Source organism: Poecilia mexicana, unplaced genomic scaffold (assembly GCF_051168715.1).
Source record: "Poecilia mexicana isolate PSO_F unplaced genomic scaffold, ASM5116871v1 scaffold_12, whole genome shotgun sequence".
Classification (NCBI taxonomy): Eukaryota; Metazoa; Chordata; class Actinopteri; order Cyprinodontiformes; family Poeciliidae; genus Poecilia; species Poecilia mexicana.
In genome coordinates this window covers 13,243,464-13,267,531 of record NW_028263381.1, presented here as the reverse complement: position 1 = coordinate 13,267,531, position 24,068 = coordinate 13,243,464, and the positions used below count along the sequence as shown (strand labels likewise).

General features: G+C 40.4%; 2 protein-coding genes across 2 annotated transcripts; both read right to left on the bottom strand.

Moving 5' to 3' along the window:
* Positions 1 to 2,131: 2,131 nt before the first annotated feature.
* On the bottom strand, positions 2,132 to 3,775 carry bmp10l (bone morphogenetic protein 10, like). The gene is made up of 2 exons (XM_014996570.2): positions 3,442 to 3,775; positions 2,132 to 3,186 (listed from the first exon to the last, which is right to left on the bottom strand). The coding sequence occupies exons 1-2, from the start codon at positions 3,773 to 3,775 to the stop codon at positions 2,132 to 2,134; spliced, it is 1,389 nt and encodes a 462-aa protein (XP_014852056.2).
* Positions 3,776 to 9,649: 5,874 nt separating this feature from the next.
* Positions 9,650 to 23,067, bottom strand: arvcfa (ARVCF delta catenin family member a). Its single transcript, XM_088011345.1, has 16 exons — positions 23,062 to 23,067; positions 22,201 to 22,377; positions 21,094 to 21,683; positions 16,927 to 17,405; positions 16,660 to 16,846; positions 16,471 to 16,588; positions 16,039 to 16,207; positions 14,351 to 14,368; positions 14,119 to 14,190; positions 12,395 to 12,522; positions 11,496 to 11,646; positions 11,221 to 11,413; positions 10,853 to 10,964; positions 10,406 to 10,493; positions 10,212 to 10,288; positions 9,650 to 10,136 (listed from the first exon to the last, which is right to left on the bottom strand). Exons 1-16 carry the CDS (start codon positions 23,065 to 23,067, stop codon positions 10,044 to 10,046), a joined length of 2,658 nt encoding a protein of 885 aa, XP_087867471.1. The 3' UTR covers positions 9,650 to 10,043.
* Positions 23,068 to 24,068: the final 1,001 nt, after the last annotated feature.

Here is a 24,068-nt window from a genome sequence, read left to right as displayed (position 1 = left end):
TAAATTTGATCCCTTTTCTTTCCCATTCGGATGCTAAATTTCAACTTCACCACGTCCAGATGCCTTTGTGCATTGAGTGTCTGCCATCTGATTAGCTTATTCACTATTTTGGTTTGACAATTGAGTAGCTACCTAAAAAGCTTCATACAGGTGAGCGTGGACTCGGTGCTGTTAGTTGCAGATCAGCCTGTTCGCTGCCTGGATTTCTGCCCTGCATATTTTGCTGCTATTAATCCATATGCTGAGTGAAGATCCTCCACACTGGACAGAACTTGAGGGTTGTTCCTGCTACCTACTTCCAACTGTTAACAGCAAAAGCTAGGTGATGATGTGGAGCGAATATTTCTTTTTCCATTTGTACCGTTGCCGTGGCTTTGTTAAGAGTATAAGCATGCCATTGTCAGAAAAGGAAAATGGGAGGGTTCTGAGTCCAGCGAGCAACCTGATGTCATGATTGTCAATAGGACATGTTGGTCCGGGAGACCAGGAATCTGACACCACCTTCTCACAAATACTGCCACTTCGAGTGGCGTCTCACCCTGAGTGATGGCCTACAAGACTCCAGGCTCTGACACCTCTTTATCAATATGGCATGGAAGCGGACCGAGAGTGGCCCGCCAGGCATGTGGCTGTGGAAGGATGGGGATTAAGGTTGTTAGATGGAAGCGATGCGATAACCTGACATTGGCATGGTGTGCACGAAACAGGAAACTGAATATGTTTGTTTTTCATATATCTTATTTTAGTAAGCACAATGCTATTCACACCAGTGTGTGACACAAAACCGGGATGTGAATTGTTTCTACAAAGAAAGATTTCATAGAAGCTGAAAGTCACATTGGATAGGCCAAATAATTACTTTTTCTTTTTTCTTTTGTTTTTGAAAAGATGCCCTGCGGGGTTCCACGACACTTTGAAAAGCCTTCTGTGATCCAAAATAAGAAAAACATGTTTTCTACAAGTTTGGCAAGCATCTCGGAGAAAGAATATTACATTTGTCTACTTATCTCAAATGTTCCAAGATTCCCCTGGACAACCTCATAATTTACAGTTTTGTAGTAAATGCATAATTTTCTTAAGCATCTTGGCAGGCTGGCGTTTTTCATGTTTTTCATTTTCTTTTCATCGCTTGACTTTTTCTGGTGTGTATTACAATAAAAGTTCTTCTCTTTTACAAGTCAGATTTCACCTCTCTTGCAGGAGATGAAATCAGAGTTGTACTACTTTTGACCTTATTCGCTATAAAAATGACAAAACGTTCTTTTTTTACCTACAATTGCTGATCTGAAATTATAACACCCAAAAATCCAAACCTGCTTGTTTCCCACTTTTATTCATTATGCAGTGCCTTACAAAATGATCCATACCTGTTAAACTTATTCATATTTTGTCACTCTAGAGCCAGAATAATTATTGAATTTTATTGGGATTTTTATTTTCCAGTCCTATGCAAAGTAACACACAATTGTAAAGTAGAAATTTTGTTTAAAAAAGTTGCAAAACTGAATCAGATGTGTATTCTGAGTCAATACTTTACAGAACCCTTTGGCACTGTAAATAGTCTTTTTGGGTATATCTCCAAAACGTTTGCACATTTTGGCTAAAATATTTACAGATTTTTCTTTTTAAAGTAATAATGGCAATGCACAATTAATAGCTGTCCATCTGACATTAAAACTAGAGTAATCATAGGTCCTTTGGCTAAAAATCCCAATGTACTGCATACACTGAAATTCATAGCTACAATGTGACAAAATGAGAAAAAGTACAATGGTTTTGAAATATTCTGAAAGGCATTTTAATACTGTATAAACATGGCAATCCATTGCAATATATAAGGATAAACTGAAGTGCTTTCAAAACACGATGAAAGGCAAAAATGCATATGGAGCTGTGGTAGGCTAACATGAAACACTTTGTTGCATCAGTTCAAAGTATTTCTGTTCTAAATTAACAAAACACTCAGGGGTTTGCCTTTATACAGCTGTAACTTTCCATCAAGTTTTCATCCCGGATTTACAATTAGTCCACTGTATGAAATCTCTGATTCTCTGGAAACAAGCACACGAGCATGATAAAGTAGATTGATAGATTTAGATCTTCAACTAAAAGTCTGTTTTTCTCTGTGACGTTATCTGCAGCCGCATTCTGCCACCACCATCCCCTCATACTTGTGGTTGAAGGTAACCACTCCGTTATCGTGATAAAGGAGGGAGATTGGCTCCAGCTTTGTGGGAACGCAGCAGGCAGCAGATGCTCGTTCGGGGCGCCTGAGGCTCAGCCGAGTCTGCACTATGGCATGCTTGGTGGGAGAAACCTCTGAGGTCATGGGTGGGCTGCACACGCCGTTGCACTTGTACGCTTCATACCCCAAAGGCTGGATAATCCACGAGTCCCAGCCGATGTCTTTAAAATCCACGTAAAGGGGCGACCGCCTGCATGACTCGGTGTTGGCACTGCGGCGGATTCGAGGAGGCGTGTCGTAGATAAGATTGGACCGCACCTCCAGGGCAGACTGGTCGTCCAGCTCATCCTGTTCCGGGTGTTCAGCGTTAGGATTTGCAGGGTCATGAAAAGATTTCTGGCTCGTTATCACGTTATCAGGAAGGTCATTCTCATGCTTAATCATCTGACTCAGCTCTCGTCTGTCTTCTTTGTGATCTCTGCTCTGGTCATCTGAGAACACAATTATCACTGGATTGTGTTGCCCCTCCACTCTCCTGTCAATATCAACCTGTGACACACTTTTGCCACTTCCTGTTGCTTCTCTCGTGGCCCCTTCCTCGTCTGCCCCCAGGTTCTCAATGTGAACCTCCAGCCTATGAGTTGTGCACCCTGACTTCTGCCAAAGTGTCACCACATGAGTGAGGTCAAATGACACCCAGCTATTATCTTTGGCATGGATATGCTTTGTCACCAGTTCCTCCAAATCCTTCATCGCCTCCACCTCCTCTTTATCCCTCTCTCTCCCTTCTTTCCCCACCTCTTTTGTCCAAACAACACCATCATGTACCTTGTAGATTGTCACCTTGCATCTGAAGCCGGCATGTGGTCTTTGGGCCTTCCGCACAAGCATGAAGAGTCGAAGCTCAGTCATTGTAATTTGCTCGTAGTGTGGCATGGAGATATTGAATAGGAGGGGATGTATCCATACACCAGTGGCTCTTATACTTCGGGGGGAAGAATCTGAAATCAAAATACCACAAGAAGTATCTCAATGTTGTCTGTATGGGTTTACCCTAGTAAGCTAGCATTAATTTGTTGAATTTTCACAAAAAGATGGTTTTGTTGGACACGCTACATGCAATACTTAGAGCATCTTTCTTTGATTTTGGTAACTCAGACTGTTCCATCATATCCAAGACACAATCTCAAACATGGTCTTATTTTATCTAATTTATCTAAATACCTCTAGATCAATTTGTTTAAAGAAGTTTGTACCTTCATTCTTGAAACTGCGCACAATGTCGGCAGACGGCATTGCAGTGCGGTCATTGGCAAATCGATTGTAGAGCTCCAGCATGTACTCTGGAAGTGGCTCTTTCTGGGCTGTAGGAGTCCAAGGCTGGGACCTTAGCCTGGTGAGGTTCAGTGTTGACAGAAACTGGCTCAAAAAGTCCTGTGCACTGTGGAGAGGACTGTTGATCACATCCATGCCGACGGATGTCCTGTGGTAAGTCTCTGCAGATTTGATTGGACTGCTGCGGCTCAAGCCAGTTAACGCTGCAATCACAATATTTAGGAACCCAAGGTTTGAGAAAACCAAAGTGGTCATTCTTGAGCAGCTGAAAGGTTTAAATCCAAAGACAGACAAGCATTTGATGAGAAAATGTGGATCTCTTGGAGACTTTCCTTCATTAAAGTACAGCAGGTTGCTGAAAACAGCTTTGCACCGGTTTATCTTGAAGTTTGGTCGTGAGGGCAGGGCAGGGCTGCTCTGCTGACATGTTTGGAGATGTCGCTAAGGCCCTGCTCTGCCCTCCTCTTTCTCACCACACCAGGGACTTATGACCATCCATACACTCATTTGATTCTAACCCCAACTTACAGGGACTTCTGATTAGAATCACTGAGCTGACTTTCAATTCAAACTACAAGCCACCCTAAAACTGCAAATCCTCTGCTTGGATTTAATTAAGAATTTAATTTGGTCTACAAACCATGACACAGTCTCTTATAAACAAACTTGTAAAGCTTGTAGAGTTTTGTTGTTTCTCTGTATTTTCCTCCACAGTGCATTTTGGAAGAAATCTACAAGCACATTTGCAAGCACATTTAGATCCCCATAAATTCTAATTTATCCTGCTGCTAATAAAAACTTGAACCCAAATGCATTGATTTAAGCCTTTAGGCTTGAACATGTACATCTAAGCAAGATGGAACCACAGACGCATAATGCTACTGTTACCATGCTTTATGTTTGGCACTGAGTTATAAACTTGAAATCCTTACCATGACTTCCCCAAATATTCTCCTGGTTATTAAATACATAAACCTTTTCTGCATAATTAATGCCTTGTCAATGGGAAAAGAAAGAGCAGATTTTGGAGATGGGACTTTTTTTCTTCAGCACCAGGATTTGGGTCCAAAAAAGCAGAACTAGAAAAGCAGCAGTAGTATCGCTGAGGGTATTTGGTGTTTATTCCAAATGAGATGGTTTCATGGAAATAAATGGGGAACTATTCATAACCGTGGTATCAGGTTTTCGCTGCGATTTTTATAATGTTTTTTGTTGGGGGTTTTTTTATCGCAACATACTTAATAACACAACAGGGGGAAAAAAATAATTTACTCAAAAATGACGATGAGAGGGCAATAAAACACAACTAAACTGGTAGAAGAACATTAACTGGTCTTGCAATGCAATCAAAGAAGCAACCTCAAGAATAAAATTTCCACTGCAAATGTTTTGGGTAGAGTGTCCATTTATGCTGCGATGGTAAGAGTAAACAGGAGATCTCACAAAGGGGCGATTCATAAACACACAGTAAAGAGGCTGAGATGGGGGGTGTTAGAGAATGAGAAAAGGTTAAAAAAACAAAAACAAGGTGAGATTAAACATAAAATTCTTTGGCTGATGATCTGCTTGGTGTATCATCCTGAGTTCAAATGTAAAAAAAAAAAAAAATAAAATAATAATAATAATAATAATAATAATAATAATAATAATAATAATAATAATAATAATAATAATAATAATAATGGTAATGTAATTAGTAGATGTTAAATGTTTTCCTTGTGAACAGAGCAAGCAATAAAGGCAAGACATCATATGTTTAAGGGGATCCTCCTCACTCACAGTTCAAAATAGATCAAGCAGATGGTTTAGAGCCAGTTTCTAAATGTGACTGATGTGTGTCTAACTTCTGGAAAAAAAACTTATTCTATAAAACACTTGTATTAAATTGTTTTGGTAACACTTTATTTGAAGGGGGGTGAATAAGACTGTCATGACACTGTCATAAACATGACATAACACCTGTCATGAACATGAATAAGCACTTTTAATACAAAGTTGAAATTATTCAAAATGTCTTTATATGACAACTTGACATTAACCAAAAAATCATTACTGTTTAAACTTTACCTTTAATAACAAAGTTACCTAATTTTTAAAGTGCAATCAGTAATACTTTTATAACAAATTTGTATCAGTAATGATTTCTTGGTTAATGTCAAGTTGTCATAACAAAGGCATTTTGAATAATGTCAACTTTGTATTAAAAGTGTCATAATTTACCGAATGACGCTTTATGACAACAGTCATAAATATTCATGAAGGCTTATTCATGTTCATGACAAGGTGTTATGTCATGTTTATGACAGTGTCATGACAGTCTTATTCACCCCCTTCAAATAAAGTGTTACCCAAGATTCTAAATCTAAACTTCTCTAGGAAAGGTGACAAACTGTATATTATTCTTGATCCCGATTATCACTTATTGTTTTATTTTTCATACTTTAATTGTGTTGTACTTTAATTCCCTAACGAGGAGTCAAATGTGCACACACACTCTCCACTCGCACACACTCACACACACAGCCATCAGAGCTAAGGAGACATGTAGTCTGGACCACTAAAGAACAGTAGGGGGTGTCTTTCAGACTCACCAAGTACAGAACTGGGTAGTGATAAAGAACTACAACAAGTCAATGACATCCCCTGTATCTAATGACATCAAAAGCTACCATGTGTTGTGGATAAGAGGTGTTAAAATCATTAACATTTTCACCCCCATTCACCCCTTCCCGTGCACTTCCCCTGACACTCCCCCTTCTGGACCCCCACTGAGCTCCACCCCCACTTACGGACCCCCCACTGAGACCCTCCCTCCACTTCCAGTCTCCCCACTAATCCCCCTCCCCCGCTTCCGGACCGCCCACTGTGCCCCTCCCCCCACCGGAAGCCACGCGCACCTGTCCAATTTGATGAAAGGGTGTACCTATTATCTGTAGTGTCCTGTGAGACAGAGCTTTAACTCCCACGTCCAGCAGAACTTGGTACACGTTCCGGGGGAGAGGACATTGAGTCTGAGTGGACTATGTCCCTTGCCTTCATTGTTGAGGCGGCTCATCGAAGCTGTGGACACAAGGTTGTTAGTGCCTGTCATGGCAGCAACCCTTGAACCTGTTGGTGGACAGCTTCAGTGAGGGATGCCATCAGGCTGAAGAAGGAATCCTAATGGGCATTTTTGGCCTGTGGGACTTCAGAAGCATCTGATGGGTGCCGCAGGTCAAAGCAGCATGAGGCTCGTGTAGTTGCTGATTCAAAAACTCGGGCATGGGAGAAGTTTGAAGAGGCCATGGATGCCTGAGAGGCCATGGAGAAAGACTTCCATACGGCTTCGAGGCGATTCTGGTCCACCATCCGATGTCTCAGGAGGGGATAACAGTGCAGCACCAACACTGTTATAGGGGAGATGGTGTGCTGCTGACCTCAACTTGGGATGTTGTGGGCCGGTGGGCAAAATACTTCGAAGACCTCCTCAATCCCACCAACATGCCTTCTGTTGTAGAAGCTGAGCCTGGGGATTCTGGGTTGGGCTTTCAATCTCTTGGGATGAGGTCGCCGAGGAGGTTAAGAAGCTCCTCAGTGGCAGGGCCCCGAGGTGGATGAGATTTGGCCGAAGTTTCTTAAGGCTCTGGATGTTGTAGGGTTGTGTTGACTGACGCAACTCTGCAGTGTTGCATGGACATCGGGGGCAGTTCCTCCTGATGGCAGACTGGGATTGTGGTCCCTCTGTTCAAAAAGGGGACCGGAGGGTGTGCTCCAATTACAGAGGAGTCACACTCTTAAGCCTCCCTGGTAAGGTCTATTCAGGGTTCCTGGAGAGGAGGGTCCTTCGGATAGTTGAACCTCAGATTCAGGAAGATCAGTGTGGTTTTCGTCCTGGTCGTGGAACGCTGGGCCAGCTCTACACCCTCAGCAGGGTCCTGGAGGGTGCATGGGAGTTCGCCCCACCGATCTACATGTGTTTTGTGGACTTGGAGAAAGCGTTCGACCGTGTCCCTTGGGGAGTTCTGTGGGAGGGTCCTCCCGGAGTATGGGGTACTAGGCCCTTTGATACAGGCTGTCAGGTTCCTGTACAACCGGTGTCAGAGTCTGGTCCGCATTGCCAGCAGTAAGTTGGGCTTGTTTTCGGTGAGAGTTGGACTCCGCTAAGGCTGCCCTTTGTCATTGATTCATGGACAGAATTTCTAGGATCACATCTCTGATTTTTGCAGATGATGTGGTCCTGTTGGCTTCATCAGATCAAGATCTGCAGCTCTCCCTGGAGTGTTTTGAAGCCTAGTGTGAAGCGGCCGGTATGAGGATCAGTGCCTCCAAATCCGAGGCCATAGTATTGAGCCGGAAAAGGGTAGAGTGCCTTCTCCGAGTCGGGGGTGGGGGGTCTCCTGCCCCAAGTGGAGGAGTTTAAGTATCTGGGGATCTTGCTCACGAATGAGGGAAGAAGGGAAGGGAGATCGACAGGCAGATTGGCGCAGCATCTGCCGTGAAGTGGGCGCTGTACCAGTCCGTCATGGTGAAGAGAGAGCTGAGTCAAAAAGCGAAGCTGTTGATTTACCGGTCGATCTACGTTCCTCATCTGTGGTCATGAGCTTTGGGTCATGACCGAAAGAATGAGGTCGCAGATACAAGCGGCCGAAATGGGTTTTCTCCGTAGGATGTCTGGGCTCTGCCTTAGAGATAAGGTGAGAAGGTCGGTCATCCGGGAGGGACTCTTGGGTAAAGACAGCTTCCGTGTTTTAGTTAAAAAACTGAAAACAACAGATCGTATTCGGAGAGATGTAAAACTGAAGATACCTGCTACATTTAATGTTAAGAAGAAATATTGTTTTTGTTGTAGAACCTCTGTCACTAAACTGTCAATGTTTGATATGCTGAGGCAAGAATACATTATTTGTTAAACAACATTAAATCAAGTTCCACTATTAGGATTTTTTTTTTATTCTTTGTCATTTTAACAAAAATAGTAAAAGATTATTAAGGCACCTAAAAAGGCATACTTTATAAGCCTAAAGTATACACTGAGATGTAATTTAAAACATGCTGAAATTAATAATTTAAAATAAACATTAAGTGAGTTTTTTTTATTCTATTTTGATCATATATTTTAAACTATACGCAAAATATCTTTAAAAGATATTTTAAACATATTTAAAATATATTTTGAATGTACACTTGAGCAAGTGTATATTTGAACTTGGGCAAATACATATTTTCTTCACTTAAAGTATACTTTTATTTAATATATTTCTTAAAAGTGTATTTTGGTACAGTTATATGTTTAAAGTTATAATGTCAAAATTGGTACAAGCATACTTTTAGTATACTTCATTTATTGGTAGTACACTTAATACTTAGTATACTTAAAATATACTTACTCAAATGTAAGTATATTTGAATTATACTAAAGTTCTTTTTTTCACTAAGGCACTCTTTATTCCATGTGAATATTCACTGTTATCTTCCAGTTAGAGGTAGGCTTGAGCTTTTGTCGTTGTCTTCCAGACAATAATAAAGTGTTCTTAATGGTTCCATCCACAATAAATGTACATTTATGAGTTAAATTCTCATTGTTAAAATCAACTGAAGTTGCAGGTGACTATTTCTGCCTGGAAAATAAACAATTCAAATATAAGATTAAAGCCTAGGGTGAAACTGGCATTGAAATCCGTTCTGAGTGCATGTAAACTTCTGACCTGAACTGCTTAAGAAGTAACACAAACATAAATGAGAAACTATGCACAGCATTTATTGTCAGTTTCATTTAACATTGCAATGCAAAAAGGACCACTGCAAAGCAGAGCTGTATCATTTATAGGCATTAGCTAAGACACATAAATAGCTCTTAATTAATAACATGGGTATTACAATAAACATTACAATATAAATGCCTTTATTTTGAATATTAACAGTCCTTTGTTACACATGTACAGTCCTTGTTTACCTTTCTGTATAAACAAATGCAATGAACCTTTATTGTTTCTACCCTGATATATCAAAATCACACTAATTTCCAAATGATTTGGATGTGATTAGGCTGATAACAGCCTGTACACTTAACTTATCAGAGACAAAAAAATGTTTTGAGACTTTTTCAGATTGGAAATGGTCCATAATTATAGAAGTGGACAATAAAAAAAAGATCCACGTACGTCTTTCGACACAACTTAAACAATTCATAAGCTGTTAATAAACTGTCAAATTCACTTTGTACATGTTATATAATCTTTGGAATCATGATTCCCCACAGTTTGCATATTTGGGCTATTCATACATCACATGTTATCAGCTGTATGTTCCAGGCTTACAGAAGTCATCCTAAATATTAAAACAATAAAGTCTATCGTCGACTAATCTCCAGATTAAGTACATATAAGTGTTTGGCACATTAAGTTCTGTAAACAAATAAGCCTTTTTTTTTCTTTTTTTTTCTTTCTATTTTTTACAAGAATGAACAAATGACACAGATTTGCATTTCACCAACAGAAAGTGTCCCTACAGGATTTAACTAGCTGGACCGGATCTTTTGTCAAGTTCACACCCAGGAGTCCAGCGGTGGAGGTTTGTTATCCATGAGGCCTACTGCAGGCCTGCCAGCTCTGATGAAATGTTTCCTTTCACTTATCGCCTGTCAGAAAACGGAGTTTTGGTCATTTACCATAAGAGAGACAGTAATTTACACTGAAGATCTTTTATAGCCTACCTGTAGAGCATCTCTTTCTACAACAGGTCCCTTTCCGTCTCCAACTCTGTCGTTTGACTCCAAGGTGGAATACACATCTGCAACAGAGCACAAGATAATAGCGATATAAGAAACATTTTCTGTTCCAGGAACTGGTGGGTATTTTTTTTATAATCATTTATGTTGTAAAATAAAACTATGTGACATATTCTAACCTTGGTTTTTCTCCATGAGAGGCAATGTGATGTCATCGCTGTTTTGTTTCCCATTCTTGGGTTTTTTAGTTACACCCGTTCCTGTTGGCTTCAAAAGAGAAATGCATTTCAGCTACTAAGTGTTAAACACTTTTTACAATGTTACTGCACATGGTGATCCACGTTGTGAATTTGTTTTACGTATTTTACCTTTACTATTTAATGAAGACAATAAACATCATACCTTTTTCTTTATTATTTTAAGTCATTTTGAACAGTTTATTGCTGGCATAGTTTTCTGAATTTAAATCAATTCAATAAAGACAAAATTACCAAATTAATAAATTTTTACTGTAGACAATTTGACAAATGAAGTAAACAAACCTACCCTATACCAATCCAACCTATCCTAACCTCAACTAAGCTATCTTCTGATGTTTTAAATTGCTATAAAATAAATAAAAATACCTTAAAGTTGCTCTTGTTCCATCCGGCCTTGGTCAGAATGTGTCTCAGCTCTTTGTAGGCCCATATTGTCTGAAGTACATGCGAAGCAGCTTTGGTCTCTCGTGTTGATTGGCTGACAACATATTATTTTGATGGTTAATCACAACAATCAGGACCAAGACATTAATATCTAAATGACAGATATCTATGACCGCTGTTTAATGTGCTCATGCTAACATGAGACACACATTCAAAACAAAGACGTGATGTTTTTCAGCTATTCAACGTTTGCACGTAATCATTCTTTTAAATGCAGTAACGCTTTTTTTTTTTTTTTTTTTTTTTTTTTTAACATTTAGATAAAATTCCTTTCTGATACATTTGTATACCTTGACTTATTTATGGCCACCAGTTTCTGCACAGCATGACCCTGTATGAGCACTCGAGCGTTCTCAGGGTTGTCTGTGATGATCTCGTAAATCGTGTTCAGAATGGAAACCACCGTATCTCCCTCGAGGTTTTTCACGGGGTGCTGCTGCCCACAGGGCAAGTTAGCAACAAGGTCCCTCAGAGCGTAGTTCCCTGTAAAGACAGACAGGCGGAGAGACCGTGAGTCCGCAGGTGTCGACGCCTCCGAACGAAGCGGAGATCTTTAATTCTCTACCGATCAAGTCCTTATTCCTTCTGTCAATGGCGAGGTTGCGAAGAGCGATGGCCACGGCTCGCACGACTTTGTCCACGTCTGAGCGCAGCAGCTCCACTAAAAGTGGCAGTCCTTTCTCTTTCCTCACCGTGGCTCGAATGTAGCTCGACCACTGCAAGGAGAAACACAAGAGGCCGTTGGCTCAGTCGGATCATTTTAAGAAAATTTAAAAACATTCAAAGAAGATTCCTTAAATTACGCTTCACTAGTAAACACCTTTACGTCCCCTTTAAGAATTCAAATATCTTTTAACGAGCCTTTGTCTTGAATCACTTTCACACTCCGAGGACATTCCTACATTTTACTTTGGATGTTATTTCTAAGACATATGGAACCACTCAAGGGGAAATTCAGTTGCAGCTTTTCTGATTATCTTGGCTAGAGACAAGGTCAGCGCACATTTACATTAGGTTGATTAATGATGCCCGCTGAAAAAACAAGACCAGCCAGCTGAGAAGAGACGAGAAGCCTTAGGTACTCATGGCCCCCCCTGAGTGCTGGCCTCTAGACGTTGTCTTCTTTGACCCTGCACTGTTGGGGCACATTTACGCTTTACTCACAGCACTTTATTTCAGGCCAGCTCTATTTTAAGTCTCTCCTCAAGCCGAACGGCAGAGACAGCAACGATGCTGTCAAGAAGCGCATCCCAGATCTGCTCCTCAGACACAAGATGATGTTTACAAACTATGACAGCAGCCACGGTGACTTCACCTACATAAATGATCATTCTCGGCAGCAGTGAGCGTGGCATTGGGATAAAATCATCCAAACGTGCTGGGAATAGCGCTTCGTGTTCTCCGAGTACGGCTCCTGTAATTAGGGATCGTGAAAAATAACTTTGAACTTTTCCGTGTGCTTACAGCCCAGTGTCCCGCAGCGAGGTTCTGCAGAGCTCCTGCAGCTGCCTCCAGGGTGTTATGGTTGTGACTGCAGGTAAGAAGAGAGAGGTACAGCCTCACCACCTCCGGCTGGTACAGCAGATCCAGGCCTTCAAGAGAAACGAAGACGCACCGTCAGCAGTTTTAACTTGTTGGATGGAATATACTTTGCAAACCGTTAAAAACCTCTCGTCAGTTTGTCACGTCATAAGCGCAAACTGTGCATGAGACAGACCGTCGGTAGTGGAAGAAAACGGTTTTTGACATTTTTCCCAAATGAAAATAAAAATTTGTGCATTTGTCTTCTACCAAACTATACTGGGTCAGGCATTTTGCCGATATTTCAGTTACAAGTTTAAAAACTGGATTGCTTGCACAGTCTCTTTTTTCTATCTAATGGAGAGTACCTGTTGACATGGATTTTTTTAAAGATTTACCAGTGATTTACTTTTGGACTTTGACTGGGGCCATTCTACATTTTAATATGCTTTGATCCAGATCATTTGTATGATCATCAGTATGTTTCTTGGGATTTGCATGTTGCCCAAAAGTTCAATTTTGTCCTCCTTTGACTGGAGCACCTCTGTTTGCTGTGTCCCCAACATGACTTGAGGCTAACTTTATGGCTCTCTTTTAACAATGGTTTTCTTCTGTCCTGTTTCACAAAGGCCAAGTTTATTGAATGAACTATTATTAGTTATCCTATCAGCAGGTTCTCCCACCTGATCTGTGGACTGCTTCTCTGATTAATGTTGGTTTTGCCTTTCTTAGCCTTTTAAGTTGGGAAAATGATCCCTTTCCTTCCACTTCACCGTTTTGTGCTCCTAAAATACACTGACGTTCAATGGATGTGAATACTTCAGCAAGGCAAAATGCATTCTTTAGAATTTCTTCTACTTAGTCTAGTTAGTAGATCAGTGGATTGGCAGAAAAAATACGCATGGTGCATTGCATGCACTGAACTGAGACTGCGCTGAATGGAAAATACAACTGTAGCAGACTCATGAACTGATTGTTTTGCACTGAGCCAGTGGAGGCTGCTGGATGGCTGACAAGTATAACAGTATAAGGCTGACCCTGAACTGTATCATGATTGTCAGGCTGATTTGCATTCACTGGCTGCAGCGTGGGAGGCATTAGCTAAGCTCTGATCTCCGTTTTAATGGCAGTCGGAGCCACAGGCTTGTAGTGCTATGGGTTCTTATTTTCCTCCGTTTTCTTTTTTTTTTTTTTAAATCCACACTGTACTCATGGCAACAAGAAGCAAACACAAAGCAAAACACAACGTGGAGACGGTGCAGCAGCAACTGGAGACATATGGAAAAGATGGGACATGCGTTGTTTGAAGCAAGTGCCAGCCTGGCATTTCTGTCATTCTCTGTACCGCAAACAGAAATCCCATCAGTGTCTCAGATGTTGGGCCGTTTTTGCTTTAGCGGTGCAGGTGGAGATGCGTGGAGCTGCATTTAAATGACTTCCTTCCCAGGCCATGTCAATGTCATGCTTATACAGCAGATAGCAGAACCCAGGAAGCAGCTGCAGCCTGGATGCTTCAGACTGCTTCTGTATGATGAGGATGTTGAACCACATGAAGGCATTTTATAAAACTATTTATATTTTATCTACTACTTACCACCTTAATTAAAAAAAAAAGTTGCTTATTTGCAAGTTCAACTGAGGTTATTATTATTATTTTAAATATGTACCTTTAATCAGTTCTGCACATTTTGGTAAGTCCAAAGTATTGTATTTCCTCTCCATAAATCCATTTTTCCAACCTGTACATCACAGATACATACACACACATGCACACAAACACAAGCACCAGTTTTCATCACATCAGCAAGCAGATATAGACAATTGCAGAAAAATCCACTGCAGCATTGATTCACAGTATCCACTGCTTTGGAGATATCCCGGCGTGGCGAGCAGACTGACCTTGACTGAACCACTCTTCTGATGAGCCCAGTTTGAAGGGAAAAGAAGAAAAGAACAATGTCACAGATTAGATTGTGGCGCAAAGGGACAGAGAGGCAGGAAAGCAGACACAGCTCCTCCGTGTGGCGAGACACTGAGTTGCTGATTGGATCAGTTGGATCTGCAGCTTTCCTGAAAGCAATATAGCAATTATTGACGATAACTTTGATGTTTTTCAATGATGTCCTCGGCTTCGAGACAAACTGACTAGTTCTTTTTTTTTATTGCTGTAAACTAAATATTAATTAAACAAAACTCCTACATCAGATTGAAGGTAATTAATAGAATCACTTCTAAATAATTAGGTTGTCTGACATTTTTTTTGTCTACTTCACTTGAATTTTCCACATTTTGAGACATTACAATTTTGTTTTATTTGACAGACCATTACAAAGTAAATGTTTATGAAGTGGAAGTGAAATAATATGTGGCTTGCATTGTGTTAAGTTTTTTTTTTCCTTTATAAAAATCATAAGATTGTAGTGTGCACTTGTAGTAAAGCTTTCAAAGTGTCAAACTCCTGTCCTAGAGTTGCAGCATCCTTCAACTGTTGCAAGTGTTCCTGCTGAATCCAGAGGATAAATGACCTCCTCTTCATGCAGTCATGTTTTACAGAGTTCTATTAAAGACCTAATTATTAAACTCTTTTTTTAAGCACAGATATGTCTGAAGAGTAGCAGCAGTGCTCCAGCTCTCGAGGAAGAAAAAAATAAATCAAAAATACAATCATTTTCCTTCCACATTAAAAATACGCACAACTTTTTCATGGACTGTTACGTACAGTTCCAGTAAAACACACTGGCGTTTGTAGTAGTAGTATAAAAAAGTTAAGGAGATGTGAACACTTTAGCAAGATGCTGCATCAAACAACAAATAACAGACATACTGAGCAGTTAGTTACATATTGATTCCAGTGTCTGTCAGTGGGTAGAGTTATCGTATGTCAGTTGGAAGGTTGTAGGTTCGGTTCCAGCTTCCTCCTGCCACAAGTTGATTTATACACAGATCAGTGGTCTGCTTATAATACCACCGCTGTGGGTGGTCAAAATGACTGGAAAAGTGCCGTATGAGTTCAGGCCATTTAGCGATTTGCAGCAGCTTTAATCTTTTTCCAATGCCTAATGTCTTTGCCCTCAGGACAAGCTAATCCAGTCTGTTTATTACTGTACATCAAATATTAATTATCAATTAGGTACATTTAGTTTCACTGTTGACATTTTACTTCGAGTTCTTGAAGCTATAAAAATAAATCTTCAGATTAACTGCAGAGCTTAGTGAGTTTAAAAAAATAATAAAAAATCTTGCTAGTACAGTTAGCTGTGAATAACTTATACTAAAAAAAAATCTCAGCTTTTTAGGAATGCATCACTGACACTGATGTTACTGCAGATGCCTTGTTCACTGCAGCTGCAAGTCAGTTGCATTAGGAAGGGAGGACAAGTCTACTGTACTCCGTATGAAACTAGACAGAGTCTTCAGGGAATGTGGCTGGGTCAGAACATTTCAAAAGAGAAAAAAACCCTTTGTGCACTGCAGTTCAAGATGCTTGAGGGAGGAAGAAATAAGGCTTAACTTTAATTAGAATGCCAAGAAATGCATAACACTAAAGATAATCAAATTCTTCAACTATATATGTATATTTTACAAACCTTTGGGTCTTTTTCCCGCACAGCATTCTGGCTCGCTCTTCTTCTTCTGATGCCCCACTGTTCTCATCAGATGGCCAGCATGGGGCTCCTGAAATCGCTCCGCTCCTGGTATTTCTTTATGAACGTGATAGGACAGGTTTCGAAGGATGCAGACGCAGTTTTCCACCGACTTAATTGCGAAAGGGACAGACAGTTTATATCAGAGATCACACGTGAAGCACATAGCACTGGTCAAGTGTCTTCAACTTTGATATATAAAAAAAAAAAGAAAAAAGAAAAACAGATACTGACTTTTCATAGCAAAACTGAATTTCTGAGAGTTTCCATATTTAAAGAACAGCACGGCGCTTTTATTGTTTGGAAGCAACTTGTTCCATCTTATCAAATTTTAAAGGTAGCTGACTGAAAACTAAAAATGATTACTTGAGCAACCTTATTGTCGGCATCCTTGTTGACGACGGCTGACTGCAGGGCATGAAGGAGAGCTGCCACCAGCCCCTCGCACTCCCTTAGCCTCTGTCGAGCCTCGGCCCCATCGGAGCTGACGTTCCTGCGGAAACAGCTCTGTCAGAGGAGTGTGCGCAAACGCCGGCCGAGTCCATGACAGCAGCCCACCTTTACCTCAGGCATCCGGTGGTGTTCTTGAAGACGGTGGTCCACTCGGCGCTCAGCGGTTTGGATGCATCCACGGAGTCTCTTCTCCTCCAGCCTGAGTGTGGGATGATGATTTCGTCAGTCAGGGTTTGAAGTCCCTGGTTGATTATTGTCATCTTGAGTGGTTCGTGTGATGAGAGGTTCCACAGAGTTCCTGTGGGTTTAATAGGGGGGAACACATTATTGGAAACACCTGAGCAGGTTCAATCAGCAGCTGAAAAGTCTCATTGGTACCTGTGGCTAACTCTTTGACTTCCATGCTGCTGGACTTCCTCAGCAGTCTGACTAAAGCTTGAATGCCATCGCAGCTCTTGATGGCCATTTTGTTGTTGTGGTCTTTCCCGTAGGATATGTTGCGCAAAGCACCGCAGGCCTTGCGATGGACTTCAGCTTTGGGATGGTCCAACAGCTCCACCAGGATCGGCACCCCGTTCAACTGCCGAACCTCCTGTTTGATCAGGTCGTTTTCATAACAGAGGTGCTGCAGATAGGCAGCTGCGTTGGACTTGACAGGGTCCATTGGGTGCCTGAGCATCGAGATCACCTCATGCAAGTTGGGGTCTCTCCAGCGCGGGTCCCTTCTGATGCTGTCCAGGCTCACCATGCTGCTGCGTTTGTGGGGCAGCTGCAGGGTCTGCGCTCGGCACATGGCCTGGAAGAAAGGATTCAGGTTCCCCTCCAACTGGGCCATAAACGCGTCATCGTAGCCACTTCTGCAAAGACAAAGTTTGGATGACATTGGATAAATTAGAGTCAATGCCCGAGTCTTCCCTGAAGAGGATTGCATCTCAATTTATCGCACAGCCATTTCATATTGAAAAATTGCTTTTGGTGTGTTTATTTGATTTATGACTGTGCGGTTTTAATCCCTACAATATTTAGCTGAAACGTGCTCATGTGAAGATATAAGGCGGCCCCTGCATCAACAACCTGCTTGAGTCCCTCTTTCTGATGCCTCCCGTAAACAGACAAAATGCAGAAAATTGTCAAAATTAGTTGCCAACAATTTGAACCAAGAATTTGCATCATATGTGTCTTTCAATTCCACGTTTCAAGATTTTATCTCCTTTGAAAACATCTCATATTTCTCTTTGATTTGGGTGGTAAGCTATGAATGGGATGAGAACTGTTAGGGATTTGCAATCAAGATTAAAAAAAATGTATATATGCATATATACATTTTGTGTTTTTATAAAAGAGAGTGTCTGGCTGCAGCACTCAGAACTTTCTGACCAGTATAATTGCTGGACACTTCCACAGTTTTCCTACTCGCATGTAACTGTTTCGGTCGGACGAACAGGGGACATTCAAACGTCTGGAATTATCCGCAATTATCTGGCATATATGTCACACAGAGGCGTGCCTCTAGTTAGTTTGTTTATTATTCTGGCTTCAACCAATTAAATTAACTCTGTCAATCCTAGCTGACATGACAGGAAAAGTAATAGAGTAAGTAGAACAGATAAAGGGGAAGTGTAACATATTGTCCAGGCACACAATACCATTTTATAGCATAATCAAGTAACTATGTCACCTTCAGTTTTTATCAAAAGAAAAATTTGTATATCTCATTCATAACTGAGAAGAAATTTAACTTTGCAATTTGACACCTTGAATTCGGCCTCTGTCTTTGCTTCAGGGCAATTCAGATTTTCTTAAACTGCTTTTACAACCTTGGTTAGTTCAATACCTCACAACGAGATTGCAGCCTAAAGCCAAATGTTCACTGTTGAAAAGCAGACAAGGGAAATGTAAGTATATGAGGTTAAAAGTGCCAGCCAGGTATTTCTTTAATCTTTTTTTTTTTTTTTTTTGTGAGGGATAGTGTGAGGTAACTGTCGTATTGGGTACTGCAGGCTCTCTTTAGAGGTTATTCCCTGAATTTTGTGGTTATACAACCATCTCAAAAGAAATACTGCACAGAAGAGAGGAGATGAGTGGAATTAAGTATCTCTCCATGCCCACTAAAAAACTAGCTGCAAAGGAAGAAGTGTCAAACACAAAATGCAATATAGAAAATGGAGTAGTGAAGTGTAAAATAATTTTGCCAAGGGATTTGATACAGGATCCAACACTCGCACAGAGTCTGACCTATACACTTGTCGCTCGCGACATTTCTCAAGGTTCATTGCATCTTTTATTTTTTACCATTTTTCATACTTTTATTTCACTGGCTGTAGATCCAAAACACTAATTTGTAAGATTACAACACATATTTTAACTTGGATCACAGGAGATGCCTCTAAACTGAGAATAGATTATGCCTGGCGCCTCTGTACAAACATAAAGCTAATGTTTTTTTTTATTGCGTTACAGTGTCTGACAACATTTCCCCATCAAATCCATTCTGGTGCTACAATGAAATATTGCAGATTTTTTTTAAAATTTAAACTGTAAAACTTATTTATTTTTTGTTGTTGTCATTATTCAGTGATATTGGGAAAAATATCACTGAACACCACCTGAATTTCTGCTTAAATTCAGGTAGTAAATTCTCAAACTATAACAGTCTTGCCTTTATTTGAACATATAAGAATGAAACTCTGACCTTCACAGGCGTGATCGCTCAGAAGAAACTATTTGACCTCTGTTCTTAATTTCTTTTAGTAGGTAAGAATAAGAAAAACACCAAGATCAAAAATCAGGCAGAAAACTGTGATTGGTTCATCTCTTACTCAAAATGGCAGAGCTCTGTTTACTTTTTGGGATGGTTTAAATATCTTAAATGTCTTATTAGCTGAATTATAAAGAAGCAAGTTCCTTTAATGACATAAGAAAGCAAATATAATAAAGTATAGGCAGAGTTGTTTTTCTTTTGCGACTTTACATGTTATTTATTAGAGAATAAGCAAGCTCGTTACAAAATTCAATTAGCTTTTTTACTACACCTCTGTAATGTTTAATCGGTAAATATTATCTGATAATATTATACAGACAAATTAGTGACCTTTTTTTTACTGAAAAGTTCACTTTCCAGTAAAAAATAATGTTTTCAACTACAATATCAAATTTTGAGACTTTTAATCCTTTGATTTCTGTTTTGTAATTTCATTTTTATGAATACTTAAACAATCTGATACTGAAATCAAAGAGTATAAAATAGTTTCTAAGGCATGCTGGTGCTTCTGCTTGATTAACGGTTTTCAGATTTTCAGAGTTTTTCTAAATCACTTTAAGTGTAATGAAGAATCTTTTAAGCTTTGTGATAATCTGCATTTCTCCCTCTCCATTAGCTAAGAAACAAACAAAAATGAAACACTGCCAATCCACACAGCTACAAATGTGAAGGTCTAACAGTTTTACATGTTGAATAAAATTTGTTCAGACAAATTTCTTTGTGCAACAGACTGAGGTTTCGTTGTCTCTTTTGTAAACAGTTCTATCACTCTTGTATGGGCCAAGGAAAAGCTTCTGGCAGGCAATAACACTTGAAACCTCCTTATCTATCAACTTTGCAGCAGCAGGCTGCCATCCCTGATTGATACCAGTTGCAGCTTAACTGCTGTCCATCTGTCTTGTTATTATCCACACGGACTCAAAGGATTGGAGCTGAGCTGCATCCTCTGGATGTCTGTGCAGCTATCAAGCTTGACAGGTTTTTATCATAGAAAGCCTACAAGTTTAAAAGCAAAATTGACTGTTTCCCTTTGACCATAGGTGGCTCCACTTATGAATCTGCTCAGCTTATAATGCTGGTTTAGATGCAGTGGGAGTCAAAAATAGGTTTTTCATGGTGCAACGACTAATTACAAAGCACCCTAAATAACCCATTATGACACTCTTTGTTTGCTGGTAACTAATAGAAACCCATTCTCATATCTCAGAGGACAGATAGCTAAATCTTCTTTAGAAAGGCGTTTATAATGTTCTTTCAACTGAAAAACAAATTAAACAATGCCTTGCAAATCTATTCAACCATATTGGACCTTTTCCCATTTGTTACATTACAAACTCCATTTGTGTTTCATTGGTATTTTATGTGATAGAGCTGCACAAAGTAGCCATAACTGTCAAGTGGGAAAAGAATAGTTCTTTTTGAAATTGCGGTCTTTTCTAGTGTGTCAGTATGACAGTGAGTATTTTTGCTCCTGCTTTGCAACTAACTGAAGCTCAGTCAGACTGGAGAGTGTGTAAATCTTGCCACGGTTTCCCAGTTGAATTCAGGTCAGGACTTTAACTAAACCATCCTCCAACATTTCTAATAAACCTGCCTGTCCCTGCTGAAGGAAAGTATCCCAACAGCAAGGTGCTGCCATGATGGTTCCATCAAGGTTACATGCAGTTGTTAGCTGTTGAAAAAATGTGAAAAAGATTAACAGGAAGAAGTACTTTTGCACATTCTACATAATCAACAAGAGTTCGAAGATGGATAGCATTTTATGTGATACAAAATCTTCTCACCTGGTTCTGGAGGGCTCCCGGAGGAGCTCCATGGTTGTAATTGGCCTAAACTGGTGGATTCCCAATGTGTGGTAACCGGCAGCAGGGAGGTCGGCCTTCACATCCAGAGGATTTTCCCTGTTCTCCTCCGTCTGGTTGCTGAGTCCTGCGGAGGCGTAGCTGTCCCTCAGGAACGGTAAAGTGTAGTGAGCGCCAGGCTGGAAGTTTTTGGTGGGCAAGTAGCCGTGGAGGCTGAAACGAGAGAGGCTTCCATATCCAGAGCAAGCGTCGCCTCCCATCCCCCTGAAGGCATCGGGGAGGGTGTAGACTCTGCTCTGGCTGTCTGGGTTTACAGGATGAGGCTCACCGGGCTGCAGCACCGGCTGGGGTTGAGCTGTCGCAACGGTGGCGCTGCCGGTTGCCGTGTTTGGAGCAGGTTCAGAGGGCTCAACTTTCACTTCGGGAGAGGCTTTCTCAGCAGATACGTTGTCTTTAGCCTCCTGAGCCAACGTGAGATCAGGAGTGTCTGATGGGAGGACGTTCTCCTCTTTAATCTCTTCTTGCGTCTCACTCTGAGGCTTCTCACCCTCTTGTTCCACCGCTTTGGACTCCTATAAGAATGGAATCACCACTGTAATTATATACACAAAAGTCTCCCAACAGCCGCTAGTCTTTGGAATCTAATTTGCCTAAGTGGTCCGCGGCACTCCAGTTTCGTCTTAAATGCCACCTGACATGGCTACTTAAGCTCAGAACAAGAAGCATCTCAGTTTACTTCAAATTGACGAGCAACGATTTGTTGTTGACCACAAAACACGTCCCTTTCCTCAAAGTAACTATTAATCATCATCACTTCAGCACATCCCTGGCTTTCTGATAAATTAAGAATTCCGATTTCCTGCCAAAGAATAATGAATTCCCCTTAGTTAGAAATGAGTTTTGTTGCTGTTTAGCAGCAGAATAAATTGGAGGAATTACATTTTCTGGTGTGGGAAATTGATTGCGGATTTGAACTCTTTTGTTCCAAAACGCAAGGGGAAAAAATGTTTTTTTTCTGTAGGCTGCAGGATAAAAACAAAGACATTTTTGCGACATGGATGCAGCTTTTTAATGAGTCATCATATAAACCTCGGAGTCAGTCTGCTGTGGGGTGTCGGTCTCTGTGGAGCTTTCATTGGTCGAGGTCATCACCGAGGCGATGGAAGTGGGCGTGTCCAGTTCATCAGCTGTTGTCGGGTTTTCACTGGTTGCCTCTTTAGCCTCCTGGGGCAAAGTCAAGGGAGTTGGACCCTCCAAACTCTGCTCCTAAAACACACACACACACACACACCTGTGGGTAAGTACCTGTTACCTATCTGGATAATTTGAGTTTTCTTTTGTTAATATGTTGCTCATGAGGCTCAGTAGACAATGGGCAGATAGATAAATGAATCTAATCAATGTTCTGTGTTACTAATGCAGTCTGCACAAAACAATTTATTGCTGAGGTGTTAAGAAAAAGAAAAGAAAAAACAGGCCTTGAGGATTTGAAGTTTGACACCTCGATATGTTCTGTAAGTGGATCAGTTTCTCTTGCCAAGTGCCTCCAGTTGACATGCTTTATGATTTGGTGCTAAACAAATTGAATTGAATCAAATTAAATGACATTCATTCAGCAGCCTGAAGGAGCAGATCACAGCAGCAGCAAAAATAATTATAAAACTTTACCAAACAAGTTAATATCTCACAAATTCAGCATTGCTCCATGCTGACTTTTAGCAAATAAAAAGAAGAAAAAAGAGATTAAATATATAGTACACTTTAAATATAAATGTTTTTACAGAGATGGTGAACAAACATTGTGTTGCTCTTTACAAATATGAAAATATCTTCTTTGGCGGGGGGGGGGAGGGGGGGAGATCAAAATGTAATTTTGTGAAACAATGTAATCTTACACTAATTGCGCATTCATGTCATGCCGTGTCTCTATCGATCGAATGCCTTACCTACTGTCATGGCTGCCAAACATTTACATCTTAATTTAATGCCTAGCAGCAAGGCAAGCAGAGCGAGCAGCTGTGGTGATACTAAGTTTATTCTCCCTCTTATATTGTTTTAATTTATGTTGCATTTCTTTTTTATTTCATATATTTTGCTTTATTATTTGAGCCACTTGATTCACTCAGTTATTATCCATTTTTTTCTAATACCACGTTGTCTAAATGTTGCATTTACTTTTTTCCTGGGACCCTCGAGTTGAATTGGGCAAAAGCAATAAATATGTGACATATGGCCACTAAAATGAATCACTTAGTACTTTAAAAGAGAAGAAAAGCCACAGTGAGTAACTTTAGGATGTCAAACTGAAGTGTAAGAATGATGTATGTGCTGGCAGATGCATCCTGATATCTGAAGATTATTCACTATTTGCACAATTGTCTTCTTATTTACTTGCTCACTCAAGTGTGATTTCATTTATTTGACCCACACCACGCCATTCCTGATCGCCTTGAAACTGAGTAATTACTTGCCTGCCAGTATGAAATCGATTAAGTTATTGGCCAGCTTTCTTTGCCCTTATGAAAATGTCCAGCGCCCAATGCGAGCTGCTTTCCTGTGATTTGTCCTAAAGCTTAACGACAACCTTTTATAGAGCTGCAAAGGTTAAACTAAAAGACAGAGAAAGAAGAAATGCTGTTTGTCATTTGTCGTCTGTGTCTCAACTCAGATTGCAGTGAACATGAGGGAAAACCTAAAGCTACACATTTTGTTGACGTTCATGCTGGGTTTTTTTTAACAAAATTTATTTGTAGCATGCTGCTCTGGTGCAGTTTAGTAGGTCAGCTCCGCTGGTGAAAATATAACACATGTACTATTTGTTTGGCTGTCTGTCTGCGAGAGGAAGCCAAAGATATTGGATGTTATTGATGGAGTCTTCCATTTTATTCCCACTTTGTTATGTAAGTATTTATGGCATGTTTGACAAAAGTAGTATTGTAATGGGACTAGAAGTGAGT

Excerpts from the sequence above, each read along its gene's own strand:
- bmp10l (XM_014996570.2), bottom strand. The coding sequence starts at position 3,775 with ATGACCACTTTGGTTTTCTCAAACCTTGGGTTCCTAAATATTGTGATT. Across the intron at positions 3,187-3,441 it reads GCGCAGTTTCAAGAATGAAG|ATTCTTCCCCCCGAAGTATA; the intron begins GTACAAACTTCT and ends TTTTGATTTCAG.
- arvcfa (XM_088011345.1), bottom strand. Across the intron at positions 10,494-10,852 it reads GGAACAAGAGCAACTTTAAG|CCAACAGGAACGGGTGTAAC; the intron begins GTATTTTTATTT and ends TCTCTTTTGAAG. Across the intron at positions 10,289-10,405 it reads TCTCATGGAGAAAAACCAAG|ATGTGTATTCCACCTTGGAG; the intron begins GTTAGAATATGT and ends GCTCTGTTGCAG.